The sequence below is a fragment of the Tachypleus tridentatus genome, unplaced genomic scaffold (assembly GCF_004210375.1).
Source record: "Tachypleus tridentatus isolate NWPU-2018 unplaced genomic scaffold, ASM421037v1 Hic_cluster_1, whole genome shotgun sequence".
In the NCBI taxonomy this organism is placed as follows: domain Eukaryota; kingdom Metazoa; phylum Arthropoda; class Merostomata; order Xiphosura; family Limulidae; genus Tachypleus; species Tachypleus tridentatus.
Window position 1 is genome coordinate 32,232,383 of NW_027467777.1, and position 15,849 is coordinate 32,248,231.

The 15,849-nt window shown below is 30.3% G+C and overlaps 1 protein-coding gene across 1 annotated transcript in view; it reads left to right on the top strand.

Annotated features, from left to right (window-relative positions):
- LOC143241870 (putative 3',5'-cyclic phosphodiesterase pde-5) overlaps window positions 1–15,849 on the top strand; it is a 60,442-nt gene that overhangs the window by 37,343 nt on the left and 7,250 nt on the right. The window contains 4 exon segments of the mRNA XM_076485154.1: window positions 11,817–11,967; window positions 12,401–12,556; window positions 13,964–14,014; window positions 14,200–14,321. Of these exon segments, the coding sequence (XP_076341269.1) occupies window positions 11,817–11,967; window positions 12,401–12,556; window positions 13,964–14,014; window positions 14,200–14,321 (480 nt within the window).

Here is a 15,849-nt window from a genome sequence, read left to right on the forward strand (position 1 = left end):
CCAGTTTAAAGTTTGATTACATTACTGATAACGACATTACCAGTTTAAAGTTTGATTACATTACTGATAACGACATTACCAGTTTAAAGTTTGATTACATTACTGATAACGACATTACCTGTTTAAAGTTTGATTACATTACTGATAACGACATTACCAGTTTAAAGTTTGATTATATTACTGATAACGACATTACCAGTTTAAAGTTTGATTACATTACTGATAACGACATTACCAGTTTAAAGTTTGATTACATTACTGATAACGACATTACCAGTTTAAAGTTTGATTACATTACTGATAACGACATTACCAGTTTAAAGTTTGATTACATTACTGATAACGACATTACCAGTTTAAAGTTTGATTACATTACTGATTACATAACGAACATTACCAGTTTAAAGTTTGATTACATTACTGATAACGACATTACCAGTTTAAAGTTTGATTACATTACTCATAACGACATTACCAGTTTAAAGTTTGATTACATTACTGATAACGACATTACCAGTTTAAAGTTTGATTACATTACTGATAACGACATTACCAGTTTAAAGTTTCATTACATTACTGATAATGACATTACCAGTTTAAAGTTTGATTACACTACTGATAACGACATTACCAGTTTAAGTTTGATTACATTACTGATAACGACATTACCAGTTTAAAGTTTGATTACATTACTGATAACGACATTACCAGTTTAAAGTTTGATTACATTACTGATAACGACATTACCAGTTTAAAGTTTGATTACATTACTGATAACGACATTACCAGTTTAAAGTTTGATTACATTACTGATAACGACATTACCAGTTTAAAGTTTGATTACATTACTGATAACGACATTACCAGTTTAAAGTTTGATTACATTACTGATAACGACATTACCAGTTTAAAGTTTGATTACATTACTGATAACGACATTACCAGTTTAAAGTTTGATTACATTACTGATAACGACATTACCAGTTTAAAGTTTGATTACATTACTGATAACGACATTACCAGTTTAAAGTTTGATTACATTACTGATAACGACATTACCAGTTTAAAGTTTGATTACATTACTGATAACGGCATTACCATTACTACAGCGACATTACCAGTTTAAAGTTTGATTACATTACTGATAACGACATTACCAGTTTAAGTTTGATTACATTACTGATAACGACATTACCAGTTTAAAGTTTGATTACATTACTGATAACGACATTACCAGTTTAAAGTTTGATTACATTACTGATAACGACATTACCAGTTTAAAGTTTGATTACATTACTGATAACGACATTACCAGTTTAAAGTTTGATTACATTACTGATAACGACATTACCAGTTTAAAGTTTGATTACATTACTGATAACGACATTACCAGTTTAAGTTTGATTACACTACTGATAACGACATTACCAGTTTAAAGTTTGATTACATTACTGATAACGTCTAAAGTTTGATTACCAGTTTAAGTTTGATTACATTACTGATAACGACATTACCAGTTTAAAGTTTGATTACATTACTGATAACGACATTACCAGTTTAAAGTTTGATTACACTACTGATAACGACATTACCAGTTTAAAGTTTGATTACATTACTGATAACGACATTACCAGTTTAAAGTTTGATTACATTACTGATAACGACATTACCAGTTTAAAGTTTGATTACATTACTGATAACGACATTACCAGTTTAAAGTTTGATTACATTACTGATAACGACATTACCAGTTTAAAGTTTGATTACACAGTATAAAGTTTGATTACTGATAACGACATTACCAGTTTAAAGTTTGATTACATTACTGATAACGATATTACCAGTTTAAAGTTTGACTGATAATTACCAGTTTAAAGTTTGATTACATTACTGATAACGACATTACCAGTTTAAAGTTTGATTACATTACTGATAACGACATTACCAGTTTAAAGTTTGATTACATTACTGATAACGACATTACCAGTTTAAAGTTTGATTACATTACTGATAACGACATTACCAGTTTAAAGTTTGATTACATTACTGATAACGACATTACCAGTTTAAAGTTTGATTACATTACTGATAACGACATTACCAGTTTAAAGTTTGATTACATTACTGATAACGACATTACCAGTTTAAAGTTTGATTACATTACTGATAACGACATTACCAGTTTAAAGTTTGATTACATTACTGATAACGACATTACCAGTTTAAAGTTTGATTACATTACTGATAACGACATTACCAGTTTAAAGTTTCATTACACTACTGATAACGACATTACCAGTTTAAAGTTTGATTACATTACTGATAACGACATTACCAGTTTAAAGTTTGATTACATTACTGATAACGACATTACCAGTTTAAAGTTTGATTACATTACTGATAACGACATTACCAGTTTAAAGTACTTGACATTACCAGTTTAAAGTTTGATGACATTACTGATAACGACATTACCAGTTTAAAGTTTGATTACATTACTGATAACGACATTACCAGTTTAAAGTTTGATTATTATTACTGATAACGACATTACCAGTTTGTTTACCAAAGTTTGATTACATTACTGATAACGACATTACCAGTTTAAAGTTTGATTACATTACTGATAACGACATTACCAGTTTAAAGTTTGATTACACTACTGATAACGACATTACCAGTTTAAAGTTTGATTACATTACTGATAACGACATTACCAGTTTAAAGTTTGATTACATTACTGATAACGACATTACCAGTTTAAAGTTTGATTACATTACTGATAACGACATTACCAGTTTAAAGTTTGATTACATTACTGATAACGACATTACCAGTTTAAAGTTTGATTACATTACTGATAACGACATTACCAGTTTAAAGTTTGATTACATTACTGATAACGACATTACCAGTTTAAAGTTTGATTACATTACTGATAACGACATTACCAGTTTAAAGTTTGATTACATTACTGATAACGACATTACCAGTTTAAAGTTTGATTACATTACTGATAACGACATTACCAGTTTAAAGTTTGATTACATTACTGATAACGACATTACCAGTTTAAAGTTTGATTACATTATACGACATTACCACGAAGTTTGATTACACTACTGATAACACATTACCAGTTTAAAGTTTGATTACACTACTGATAACGACATTACCAGTTTAAAGTTTGATTACATACTATTACCAGTTTAAAGTTTGATAAATAGATAACGACATACCAGTTTAAAGTTTGATTACATTACTGATAACGACATTACCAGTTTAAAGTTTGATTACATTACTGATAACGAGTTTACCATTACTGATAAAGTTTGATTAAAGTTTGATTACTGATAACGACATTACCAGTTTAAAGTTTGATTACATTACAGTTTAAAGTTTGATTGATAATTACCAGTTTAAAGTTTGATATATGATAACGATAGACATTACCAGTTTAAAGTTTGATTACATTACTGATAACGACATTACCAGTTTAAAGTTTGATTACATTACTGATAACGACATTACCAGTTTAAAGTTTGATTACATTACTGATAACGACATTACCAGTTTAAGTTTGATTACATTACTGATAACGACATTACCAGTTTAGTTTGATATTACTGATAACGACATTACCAGTTTAAAGTTTGATTACATTACTGATAACGACATTACCAGTTTAAAGTTTGATTACATTACTGATAACGACATTACCAGTTTAAAGTTTGATTACATTACTGATAACGACATTACCAGTTTAAAGTTTGATTACACTACTGATAACGACATTACCAGTTTAAAGTTTGATTACATTACTGATAACGACATTACCAGTTTAAAGTTTGATTACATTACTGATAACGACATTACCAGTTTAAAGTTTGATTACATTACTGATAACGACATTACCAGTTTAAAGTTTGATTACATTACTGATAACGACATTACCAGTTTAAAGTTTGATTACATTACTGATAACGACATTACCAGTTTAAAGTTTGATTACATTACTGATAACGACACTTACCTTAGTTTAAAGTTTGATTACATTACTGATAACGACATTACTTACCAGTTTAAAGTTTGATTACATTACTGATAACGACATTACCAGTTTAAAGTTTGATTACATTACTGATAACGACATTACCAGTTTAAAGTTTGATTACCACATTACTGATAACGACATTACCAGTTTAAAGTTGATGATTACATTACTGATAACGACATTACCAGTTTAAATTACATTTTGATTACATTACTGATAACGACATTACCAGTTTAAAGTTTGATTACACATTAACGACATTACCAGTTTAAAGTTTGATTACATTACTGATAACGACATTACCAGTTTAAAGTTTGATTACATTACTGATAACGACATTACCAGTTTAAAGTTTGTTGATAACGACATTACAGTTTAAAGTTTGATTACATTACTGATAACGACATTACCAGTTTAAAGTTTGATTACATTACTGATAACGACATTACCAGTTTAAAGTTTGATTACACTACTGATACATTACAGTTTAAAGTTTGATACCTACAGTTTAAAGTTTGATTACACTACTGTAACGACATTACCAGTTTAAAGTTTGATTACATTACTGATAACGACATTACCAGTTTAAGTTTGATTAACGACATTACAGTTTAAGTTTGATAACTGTTTGGTTTGACATTACCAGTTTAAAGTTTGATTACATTACTGATAACGACATTACCAGTTTAAAGTTTGATTACATTACTGATAACGACATTACCAGTTTAAAGTTTGATTACACTACTGATAACGACATTACCAGTTTAAAGTTTGATTACATTACTGATAACGACATTACCAGTTTAAAGTTTGATTACATTACTGATAACGACATTACCAGTTTAAAGTTTGATTACATTACTGATAACGACATTACCAGTTTAAAGTTTGATTACATTACTGATAACGACATTACCAGTTTAAAGTTTGATTACATTACTGATAACGACATTACCAGTTTAAAGTTTGATTACATTACTGATAACGACATTACCAGTTTAAAGTTTGATTACATTACTGATAACGACATTACCAGTTTAAAGTTTGATTACATTACTGATAACGACATTACCAGTTTAAAGTTTGATTACATTACTGATAACGACATTACCAGTTTAAAGTTTGATTACATTACTGATAACGACATTACCAGTTTAAAGTTTGATTACATTACTGATAACGACATTACCAGTTTAAAGTTTGATTACATTACTGATAACGACATTACCAGTTTAAAGTTTGATTACATTACTGATAACGACATTACCAGTTTAAAGTTTGATTACATTACTGATAACGACATTACCAGTTTAAAGTTTGATTACATTACTGATAACGACATTACCAGTTTAAAGTTTGATTACATTACTGATAACGACATTACCAGTTTAAAGTTTGATTACATTACTGATAACGACATTACCAGTTTAAAGTTTGATTACATTACTGATAACGACATTACCAGTTTAAAGTTTGATTACATTACTGATAACGACATTACCAGTTTAAAGTTTGATTACATTACTGATAACGACATTACCAGTTTAAAGTTTGATTACATTACTGATAACGACATTACCAGTTTAAAGTTTGATTACATTACTGATAACAGTTTAAAGTTTGATTACACTTAACGACAGTTTAAAGTTTGATTACATTACTGATAACGACATTACCAGTTTAAAGTTTGATTACATTACTTAACGACATTACCAGTTTAAAGTTTGATTACATTACTGATAACGACATTACCAGTTTAAAGTTTGATTACCAGTTTAAAGTTTGATTACATTACTGATAACGACATTACCAGTTTAAAGTTTGATTACATTACTGATAACGACATTACCAGTTTAAAGTTTGATTACACTACTGATAACGACATTACCAGTTTAAAGTTTGATTACATTACTGATAACGACATTACCAGTTTAAAGTTTGATTACATTACTGATAACGACATTACCAGTTTAAAGTTTGATTACATTACTGATAACGACATTACCAGTTTAAAGTTTGATTACATTACTGATAACATTACCAGTTTAAAGTTTGATTACATTACTGATAACGACATTACCAGTTTAAAGTTTAAAGTTTGATTACATTACTGATAACGACATTACCAGTTTAAAGTTTGATTACATTACTGATAACGACATTACCAGTTTAAAGTTTGATTACATTACTGATAACGACATTACCAGTTTAAAGTTTGATTACATTACTGATAACGACATTACCAGTTTAAAGTTTGATTACATTACTGATAACGACATTACCAGTTTAAAGTTTGATTACATTACTGATAACGACATTACCAGTTTAAAGTTTGATTACATTACTGATAACGACATTATACTGATAACGACATTACCTGTTTAAAGTTTGATTACATTACCAGTTTAAAGTTTGATTACATTACTGATAACGACATTACCAGTTTAAAGTTTGATTACATTACTGATAACGACATTACCAGTTTAAAGTTTGATTACATTACTGATAACGACATTACCAGTTTAAAGTTTGATTACACTACTTACATTACTGATAACGACATTACCAGTTTAAAGTTTGATTACATTACTGATAACGACATTACCAGTTTAAAGTTTGATTACATTACTGATAACGACATTACCAGTTTAAAGTTTGATTACATTACTCATAACGACATTACCAGTTTAAAGTTTGATTACATTACTGATAACGACATTACCAGTTTAAAGTTTGATTACATTACTGATAACGACATTACCAGTTTAAAGTTTGATTACATTATAACGACATTACCAGTTTAAAGTTTGATTACATTACTGATAACGACATTACCAGTTTAAAGTTTGATTACTGATAACGACATTACCAGTTTAAAGTTTGATTACATTACTGATAACGACATTACCAGTTTAAAGTTTGATTATTACGATAACGACATTACCAGTTTAAAGTTTGATTACATTACTGATAACGACATTACCAGTTTAAAGTTTGATTACATTACTGATAACGACATTACCAGTTTAAAGTTTGATTACATTACTGATAACGACATTACCAGTTTAAAGTTTGATTACATTACTGATAACGACATTACCAGTTTAAAGTTTGATTACATTACTGATAACGACATTACCAGTTTAAAGTTTGATTACATTACTGATAACGACATTACCAGTTTAAAGTTTGATTACACTACTGATAACGACATTACCAGTTTAAAGTTTGATTACATTACTGATAACGACATTACCAGTTTAAAGTTTGATTACATTACTGATAACGACATTACCAGTTTAAAGTTTGATTACATTACTGATAACGACATTACCAGTTTAAAGTTTGATTACATTACTGATAACGACATTACCAGTTTAAAGTTTGATTACATTACTGATAACGACATTACCAGTTTAAAGTTTGATTACATTACTGATAACGACATTACCAGTTTAAAGTTTGATTACATTACTGATAACGACATTACCAGTTTAAAGTTTGATTACATTACACTACTGATAACGACATTACCAGTTTAAAGTTTGATTACATTACTGATAACGACATTACCAGTCTAAAGTTTGATTACACTACTGATAACGACATTACCAGTTTAAAGTTTGATTACATTACTGATAACGACATTACCAGTTTAAAGTTTCATTACACTACTGATAACGACATTACCAGTTTAAAGTTTGATTACATTACTGATAACGACATTACCAGTTTAAAGTTTGATTACATTACTGATAACGACATTACCAGTTTAAAGTTTGATTACATTACTGATAACGACATTACCAGTTTAAAGTTTGATTACATTACTGATAACGACATTACCAGTTTAAAGTTTCATTACACTACTGATAACGACATTACCAGTTTAAAGTTTGATTACATTACTGATAACGACATTACCAGTTTACCAAAGTTTGATTACATTACTGATAACGACATTACCAGTTTAAAGTTTGATTACATTACTGATAACGACATTACCAGTTTAAAGTTTGATTACACTACTGATAACGACATTACCAGTTTAAAGTTTGATTACACTACTGATAACGACATTACCAGTTTAAAGTTTGATTACATTACTGATAACGACATTACCAGTTTAAAGTTTGATTACATTACTGATAACGACATTACCAGTTTAAAGTTTGATTACACTACTGATAACGACATTACCAGTTTAAAGTTTGATTACATTACTGATAACGACATTACCAGTTTAAAGTTTGATTACATTACTGATAACGACATTACCAGTTTAAAGTACTGATAACGACATTACCAGTTTAAAGTTTGATTACATTACTGATAACGACATTACCAGTTTAAAGTTTGATTACATTACTGATAACGACATTACCAGTTTAAAGTTTGATTACATTACTGATAACGACATTACCAGTTTAAAGTTTGATTACATTACTGATAACGACATTACCAGTTTAAAGTTTGATTACATTACTGATAACGACATTACCAGTTTAAAGTTTGATTACATTACTGATAACGACATTACCAGTTTAAAGTTTGATTACACTACTGATAACGACATTACCAGTTTAAAGTTTGATTACATTACTGATAACGACATTACCAGTTTAAAGTTTGATTACATTACTGATAACGACATTACCAGTTTAAAGTTTGATTACATTACTGATTTGATTAAACATTACTGATAACGACATTACCAGTTTAAAGTTTGATTACATTACTGATAACGACATTACCAGTTTAAAGTTTGATTACATTACTGATAACGACATTACCAGTTTAAAGTTTGATTATATTACTGATAACGACATTATCAGTCTAAAGTTTGATTACATTACTGATAACGACATTACCAGTTTAAAGTTTGATTACATTACTGATAACGACATTACCAGTTTAAAGTTTGATTACATTACTGATAACGACATTACCAGTTTAAAGTTTGATTACACTACTGATAACGACATTACCAGTTTAAAGTTTGATTACACTACTGATAACGACATTACCAGTTTAAAGTTTGATTACACTACTGATAACGACATTACCAGTTTAAAGTTTGATCACATTACTGATAACGACATTACCAGTTTAAAGTTTGAGGACATTACTGATAACGACATTACCAGTTTAAAGTTTGATTACATTACTGATAACGACATTACCAGTTTAAAGTTTGATATATTATTTTCTGTTGATAATAGATAATATAAAATGTTTAAAGTTTGATTACATTACTGATAACGACATTACCAGTTTAAAGTTTGATGACATTACTGATAACGACATTACCAGTCTAAAGTTTGATTACACTACTGATAACGACATTACCAGTTTAATGTTTGATTACATTACTGTTAACGACATTACCAGTTTAAAGTTTGATTACATTACTGATAACGACATTACCAGTTTAAAGTTTGATTACACTACTGATAACGACATTACCAGTTTAATGTTTGATTACATTACTGATAACGACATTACCAGTTTAAAGTTTGATTACATTACTGATAACGACATTACCAGTTTAAAGTTTGATTACATTACTGATAACGACATTACCAGTTTAAAGTTTGATTATATTACTGATAACGACATTACCAGTTTAAAGTTTGATTACATTACTGATAACGACATTACCAGTTTAAAGTTTGATTACATTACTGATAACGACATTACGAATTTAAAGTTTGATTACATTACTGATAACGACCTTACGAATTTAAAGTTTGATTACATTACTGATAACGACATTACCAGTCTAAAGTTTGATTATATTACTGATAACGACATTACGAATTTAAAGTTTGATTACATTACTGATAACGACCTTACGAATTTAAAGTTTGATTACACTACTGATAACGACCTTACGAATTTAAAGTTTGATTACATTACTGATAACGACATTACCAGTTTAAAGTTTGATTACATTACTGATAACGACCTTACGAATTTAAAGTTTGATTACATTACTGATAACGACATTACCAGTTTAAAGTTTGATTACATTACTGATAACGACCTTACGAATTTAAAGTTTGATTACACTACTGATAACGACATTACCAGTCTAAAGTTTGATTACATTACTGATAACGACATTACCAGTTTAAAGTTTGATTACATTACTGATAACGACATTACCAGTTTAAAGTTTGATTACATTACTGATAACGACATTACCAGTTTAAAGTTTGATTACATTACTGATAACGACATTACCAGTTTAAAGTTTGATAACACTACTGATAACGACATTACCAGTTTAATGTTTGATTACACTACTGATAACGACATTACCAGTTTAAAGTTTGATAACACTACTGATAACGACATTACCAGTTTAATGTTTGATTACATTACTGATAACGACATTACCAGTTTAATGTTTTATATATTATTTTCTGTTAATAATAGATAATGTTTAATGTTTCACCATGTGTTAGAAAAGTAATTTTGCTGATGTTTGAATCACTATTGTTATAAACCCTTAGTTTTACTATGGAACTTGTAAGTAAGTGTGTAATTTATTCCTGGTGAGGGGTGTTATAAACGGTATTTTTCAACTGAAACTCGTTTCCGTGTATGTGAAGAGCTAGTTATGTGAAAACCTCTTGATGTTCGTGAACTGTAAATGTAGCCTTTGGTATTTACTGAGGGTTTGTTGCTCCTGTCACGTTACGGCTTTTATGTCGCTATGTGTGAATGCTGTAAGAACTATAGGGCGATTCTTTATTAGTAAGAAGTGTAGGGCGATTCTTTATTAGTAAGAAGTATAGGGCGTTGCTTTATTAGTAAGAAGTATAGGGCGTTGCTTTATTAGTAAGAAGTGTAGGGCGTTACTTTATTAGTAAGAAGTATAGGGCGATTCTTTATTAGTAAGAAGTATAGGGCGATTCTTTATTAGTAAGAAGTATAGGGCGATTCTTTATTAGTAAGAAGTGTAGGGCGATTCTTTATTAGTAAGAAGTATAGGGCGATTCTTTATTAGTAAGAAGTATAGGGCGTTGCTTTATTAGTAAGAAGTATAGGGCGATTCTTTATTAGTAAGAAGTATAGGGCGATTCTTTATTAGTAAGAAGTATAGGGCGATTCTTTATTAGTAAGAAGTATAGGGCGATTCTTTATTAGTAAGAAGTATAGGGCGTTGCTTTATTAGTAAGAAGTATAGGGCGTTGCTTTATTAGTAAGAAGTGTAGGGCGTTACTTTATTAGTAAGAAGTATAGGGCGATTCTTTATTAGTAAGAAGTGTAGGGCGTTACTTTATTAGTAAGAAGTGTAGGGCGTTACTTTATTAGTAAGAAGTATAGGGCGTTACTTTATTAGTAAGAAGTGTAGGGCGTTACTTTATTAGTAAGAAGTATAGGGCGATTCTTTATTAGTAAGAAGTGTAGGGCGTTACTTTATTAGTAAGAAGTATAGGGCGATTCTTTATTAGTAAGAAGTGTAGGGCGATTCTTTATTAGTAAGAAGTATAGGGCGATTCTTTATTAGTAAGAAGTATAGGGCGATTCTTTATTAGTAAGAAGTGTAGGGCGTTACTTTATTAGTAAGAAGTATAGGGCGATTCTTTATTAGTAAGAAGTATAGGGCGATTCTTTATTAGTAAGAAGTATAGGGCGACAGAATTAATATATCATTACCACGCTCTGTGTTCGTTTGTTAAGACTGGTGTTCCTTCTCTCAACAATGAGGTTTGGTTGGTCGATGTGATTATTGGTTCTTTTATTCCAACAGGTTCGATCAGGACTGTTTGATTCGGTTCACCTTGACAGTAAGGAAGAATTATCGAAGAGTTCCGTACCACAACTGGGAACACGGATTTAGTGTGGCTAATTCTATGTACGCCATCATTAAAAGTTCACCGGAAGTTTTCACACCTACAGAGGTTCGGTTTCTCGAACATTCATTTCACTCTAAGTAAATGACTTGTTTATCTTCTAACAGCCCTCTGGTGGAAACAGTCGTCACGTTTATAATCCTAGAAACTTCAGAGGGATTGATGTCATAGCTTTAAAAGTTGTTAAAATAAATCCATCGATATATGAGTGTTTTGTTCCACAAACATCCGCTAGAGGGATAATCCCTCTGTCGAGATATTTATTGTACTATTAAAGTGATTATTATAATAATTTCATTTTTATAACAAACCTTTGTTCCACATTTAATTTGATATTTACCCATAATTTCCTGTCTAATTTCAACGTTTGTTTTGCCAAACCTAGTGACAGTTTGTTGAAAAGACAACAAAGACGTAACAATATTACAAGGTAAAAGCATTGTGTTGGGGTAGTTACGTTTCTGGTTTATAACTGTTACAGAAATTGGCGCTTTTCGTTGCCTGTTTGTGCCACGATCTAGACCACAGGGGGAAAAACAACCAGTTTCTAGTGAAGTCCGCCTCTCCCCTCGCTGCAATGTACACCACATCAACCCTAGAGCATCACCACTTCAACCAAACGGTTTCTATTCTTCAGGTAACGTTGGTTTCATTTCTACTGTAACAGAAAATCAAATTATACTGGTCTGTTTATTGACTCGTTCATCATAGGTTTATTACGAAAAGTTTGTTTTTTATGAATTTAGACATTCATGTCGGGTAGTTGGTGAAAATAGTACATGATTTGATTTTCGGTATAATTAAAATGTGTTTAGCGAACTCTGACCTGGTCATATTCGGCAGAAATTAATTATTTGTAGATACATAATGGTTCGAGTGGGACTTCTTCATTGGTTAAAACTTTTCATTTGATGAAACATAACGGTTAATTTGTGCTCGTGAATAGGTCAAGATGTGTTTTGTGAGCTCTGACCTGGTCAAATATGACCGTTAATTTGTGCTCGTGAATAGGTCAAGATGTGTTTTGTGAGCTCTGACCTGGTCAAATATGACCGTTAATTTGTGCTCGTGAATAGGTCAAGATGTGTTTTGTGAACTCAGACCTGGTCAAATATGACCGTTAATTTGTGCTCATGAATAGGTCAAGATGTGTTTTGTGAGCTCTGACCTGGTCAAATATGACCGTTAATTTGTGCTCGTGAATAGGTCAAGATGTGTTTTGTGAGCTCTGACCTGGTCAAATATGACCGTTAATTTGTGCTCGTGAATAGGTCAAGATGTGTTTTGTGAACTCAGACCTGGTCAAATATGACCGTTAATTTGTGCTCGTGAATAGGTCAAGATGTGTTTTGTGAACTCAGACCTGGTCAAATATGACCGTTAATTTGTGCTCGTGAATAGGTCAAGATGTGTTTTGGGAACTCAGACCTGGTCAAATATGACCGTTAATTTGTGCTCGTGAATAGGTCAAGATGTGTTTTGTGAACTCAGACCTGGTCAAATATGACCGTTAATTTGTGCTCGTGGATAGGTCAAGAAGTGTTTTGTGAACTCAGACCTGGTCAAATATGACCGTTAATTTGTGCTCGTGAATAGGTCAGTATATGTTTTGTGAACTCTGACCTGGTCAAATATGACCGTTAATTTGTGCTCGTGAATAGGTCAAGATGTGTTTTGTGAGCTCTGACCTGGTCAAATATGACCGTTAATTTGTGCTCGTGAATAGGTCAAGATGAGTTTTGTGAGCTCTGACCTGGTCAAATAACTGTTAATTTGTGCTCGTGAATAGATCGAGATGTGTTTTGTGAACTCTGACCTGGTGAAATAACTGTTAATTTGTGCTCGTGAATAGATCGAGATGTGTTTTGTGAACTCTGACCTGGTCAAACAACGGTTAATTTGTGCTCATGAATAGATCAGTATATGTTTTGTGAGCTCTGACCTGGTCAAATAACGGTTAATTTGTGCTCATGTTAACCACACTAGAGTTTCATTCAGTTATTTTGTTTTATGTTAATGTAGAGTTTGTTTGTTTCATCCACAGCAAGAAGGACACAACATTTTTAAGAACCTGACTTCCGATGAATATAAAAAAGTAAGTGTCTATCCATTCCTGTAGATGTTTAGTTTCAGTTTAGTCCCGGCAACAACAACAACAACTTTTTATTTTAGATTTGGTTCGTTCTGTGTTTTGTTCGTCTTGTAATTTGTTATTAAAACTCTAGTGATGTTGTTCTATATGCTCCAGTAGTTTCTACGTTTTATTTATTATTTCTTAAGGTGCTGAGAAACATAAAGCATTGTATATTAGCAACAGATTTGGCTTTGTTCTTTCCAAATCAAATCAAGCTGAGAAGAATCCTCGATGAAAACGGGTTTGACTGGGATTCTAATGAGCACAGGTAACCGTATTTTAATATACACGTGTGTACGTACACTAGCGTATAAAAATATATTAAAAATACCTGATACAAGAGTATATACATAAACCTGAATCGTAAAGATTCGTAACTTAAATAGAATTTAAAATTCAAATATGTCGTGTATAAAAATTCTCACATATCGTTGAAACCATAGACGATAACGCCATCTTTTGACATATATAAATAATATAATGTACATTAAAGTTTCATGTAAGTGCTGTTACCGGTCGCACTTCAATTCGCTCCAGATCGTATTTAAAACATTTTTTTTTGTACTCTGAACTTCTAAATGTACCATTTAGTTTTGTCTTTGCTTCTGTAGAATAGTTTAACACGTACAGAGATAGTTTTTCGTTTTTTAACTCAAGAAGCTAAGCGAATATTTATCGAATATATTAAAGAAATAATTGTTATGTATGAATAGGTATGGAAGATTGGTTTATTTTAAATCAACTGATGGTGTTAAGTATGAATAGGTATCGAAGATTGGTTTATTTTAAATCAACTGATGGTGTCAAGTATGAATAGGTATGGAAGATTGGTTTATTTTAAATCAACTGATGGTGTTAACTATGAATAGGTATGGAAGATTGGTTTATTTTAAATCAACTGATGGTGTTAAGTATGAATAGGTATCGAAGATTGGTTTATTTTAAATCAACTGATGGTGTTAAGTATGAATAGGTATCGAAGATTGGTTTATTTTAAATCAACTGATGGTGTTAAGTATGAATAGGTATAGAAGATTGGTTTATTTTAAATCAACTGATGGTGTTAAGTATGAATAGGTATGGAAGATTGGTTTATTTTAAATCAACTGATGGTGTCAAGTATGAATAGGTATAGAAGATTGGTTTATTTTAAATCAACTGATGGTGTTAAGTATGAATAGGTATCGAAGATTGGTTTATTTTAAATCAACTGATGGTGTTAAGTATGAATAGGTATGGAAGATTGGTTTATTTTAAATCAACTGATGGTGTTAAGTATGAATAGGTATAGAAGATTGGTTTATTTTAAATCAACTGCTGGTGTTAAGTATGAATAGGTATAGAAGATTGGTTTATTTTAAATCAACTGATGGTGTTAAGTATGAATAGGTATCGAAGATTGGTTTATTTTAAATCAACTGATGGTGTCAAGTATGAATAGGTATCGAAGATTGGTTTATTTTAAATCAACTGATGGTGTTAAGTATGAATAGGTATCGAAGATTGGTTTATTTTAAATCAACTGATGGTGTTAAGTATGAATAGGTATGGAAGATTGGTTTATTTTAAATCAACTGATGGTGTTAAGTATGAATAGGTATCGAAGATTGGTTTATTTTAAATCAACTGATGGTGTTAAGTATGAATAGGTATGGAAGATTGGTTTATTTTAAATCAACTGATGGTGTCAAGTATGAATAGGTATGGAAGATTGGTTTATTTTAAATCAACTGATGGTGTTAACTATGAATAGGAATGGAAGATTGGTTTATTTTAAATCAACTGATGGTGTCAAG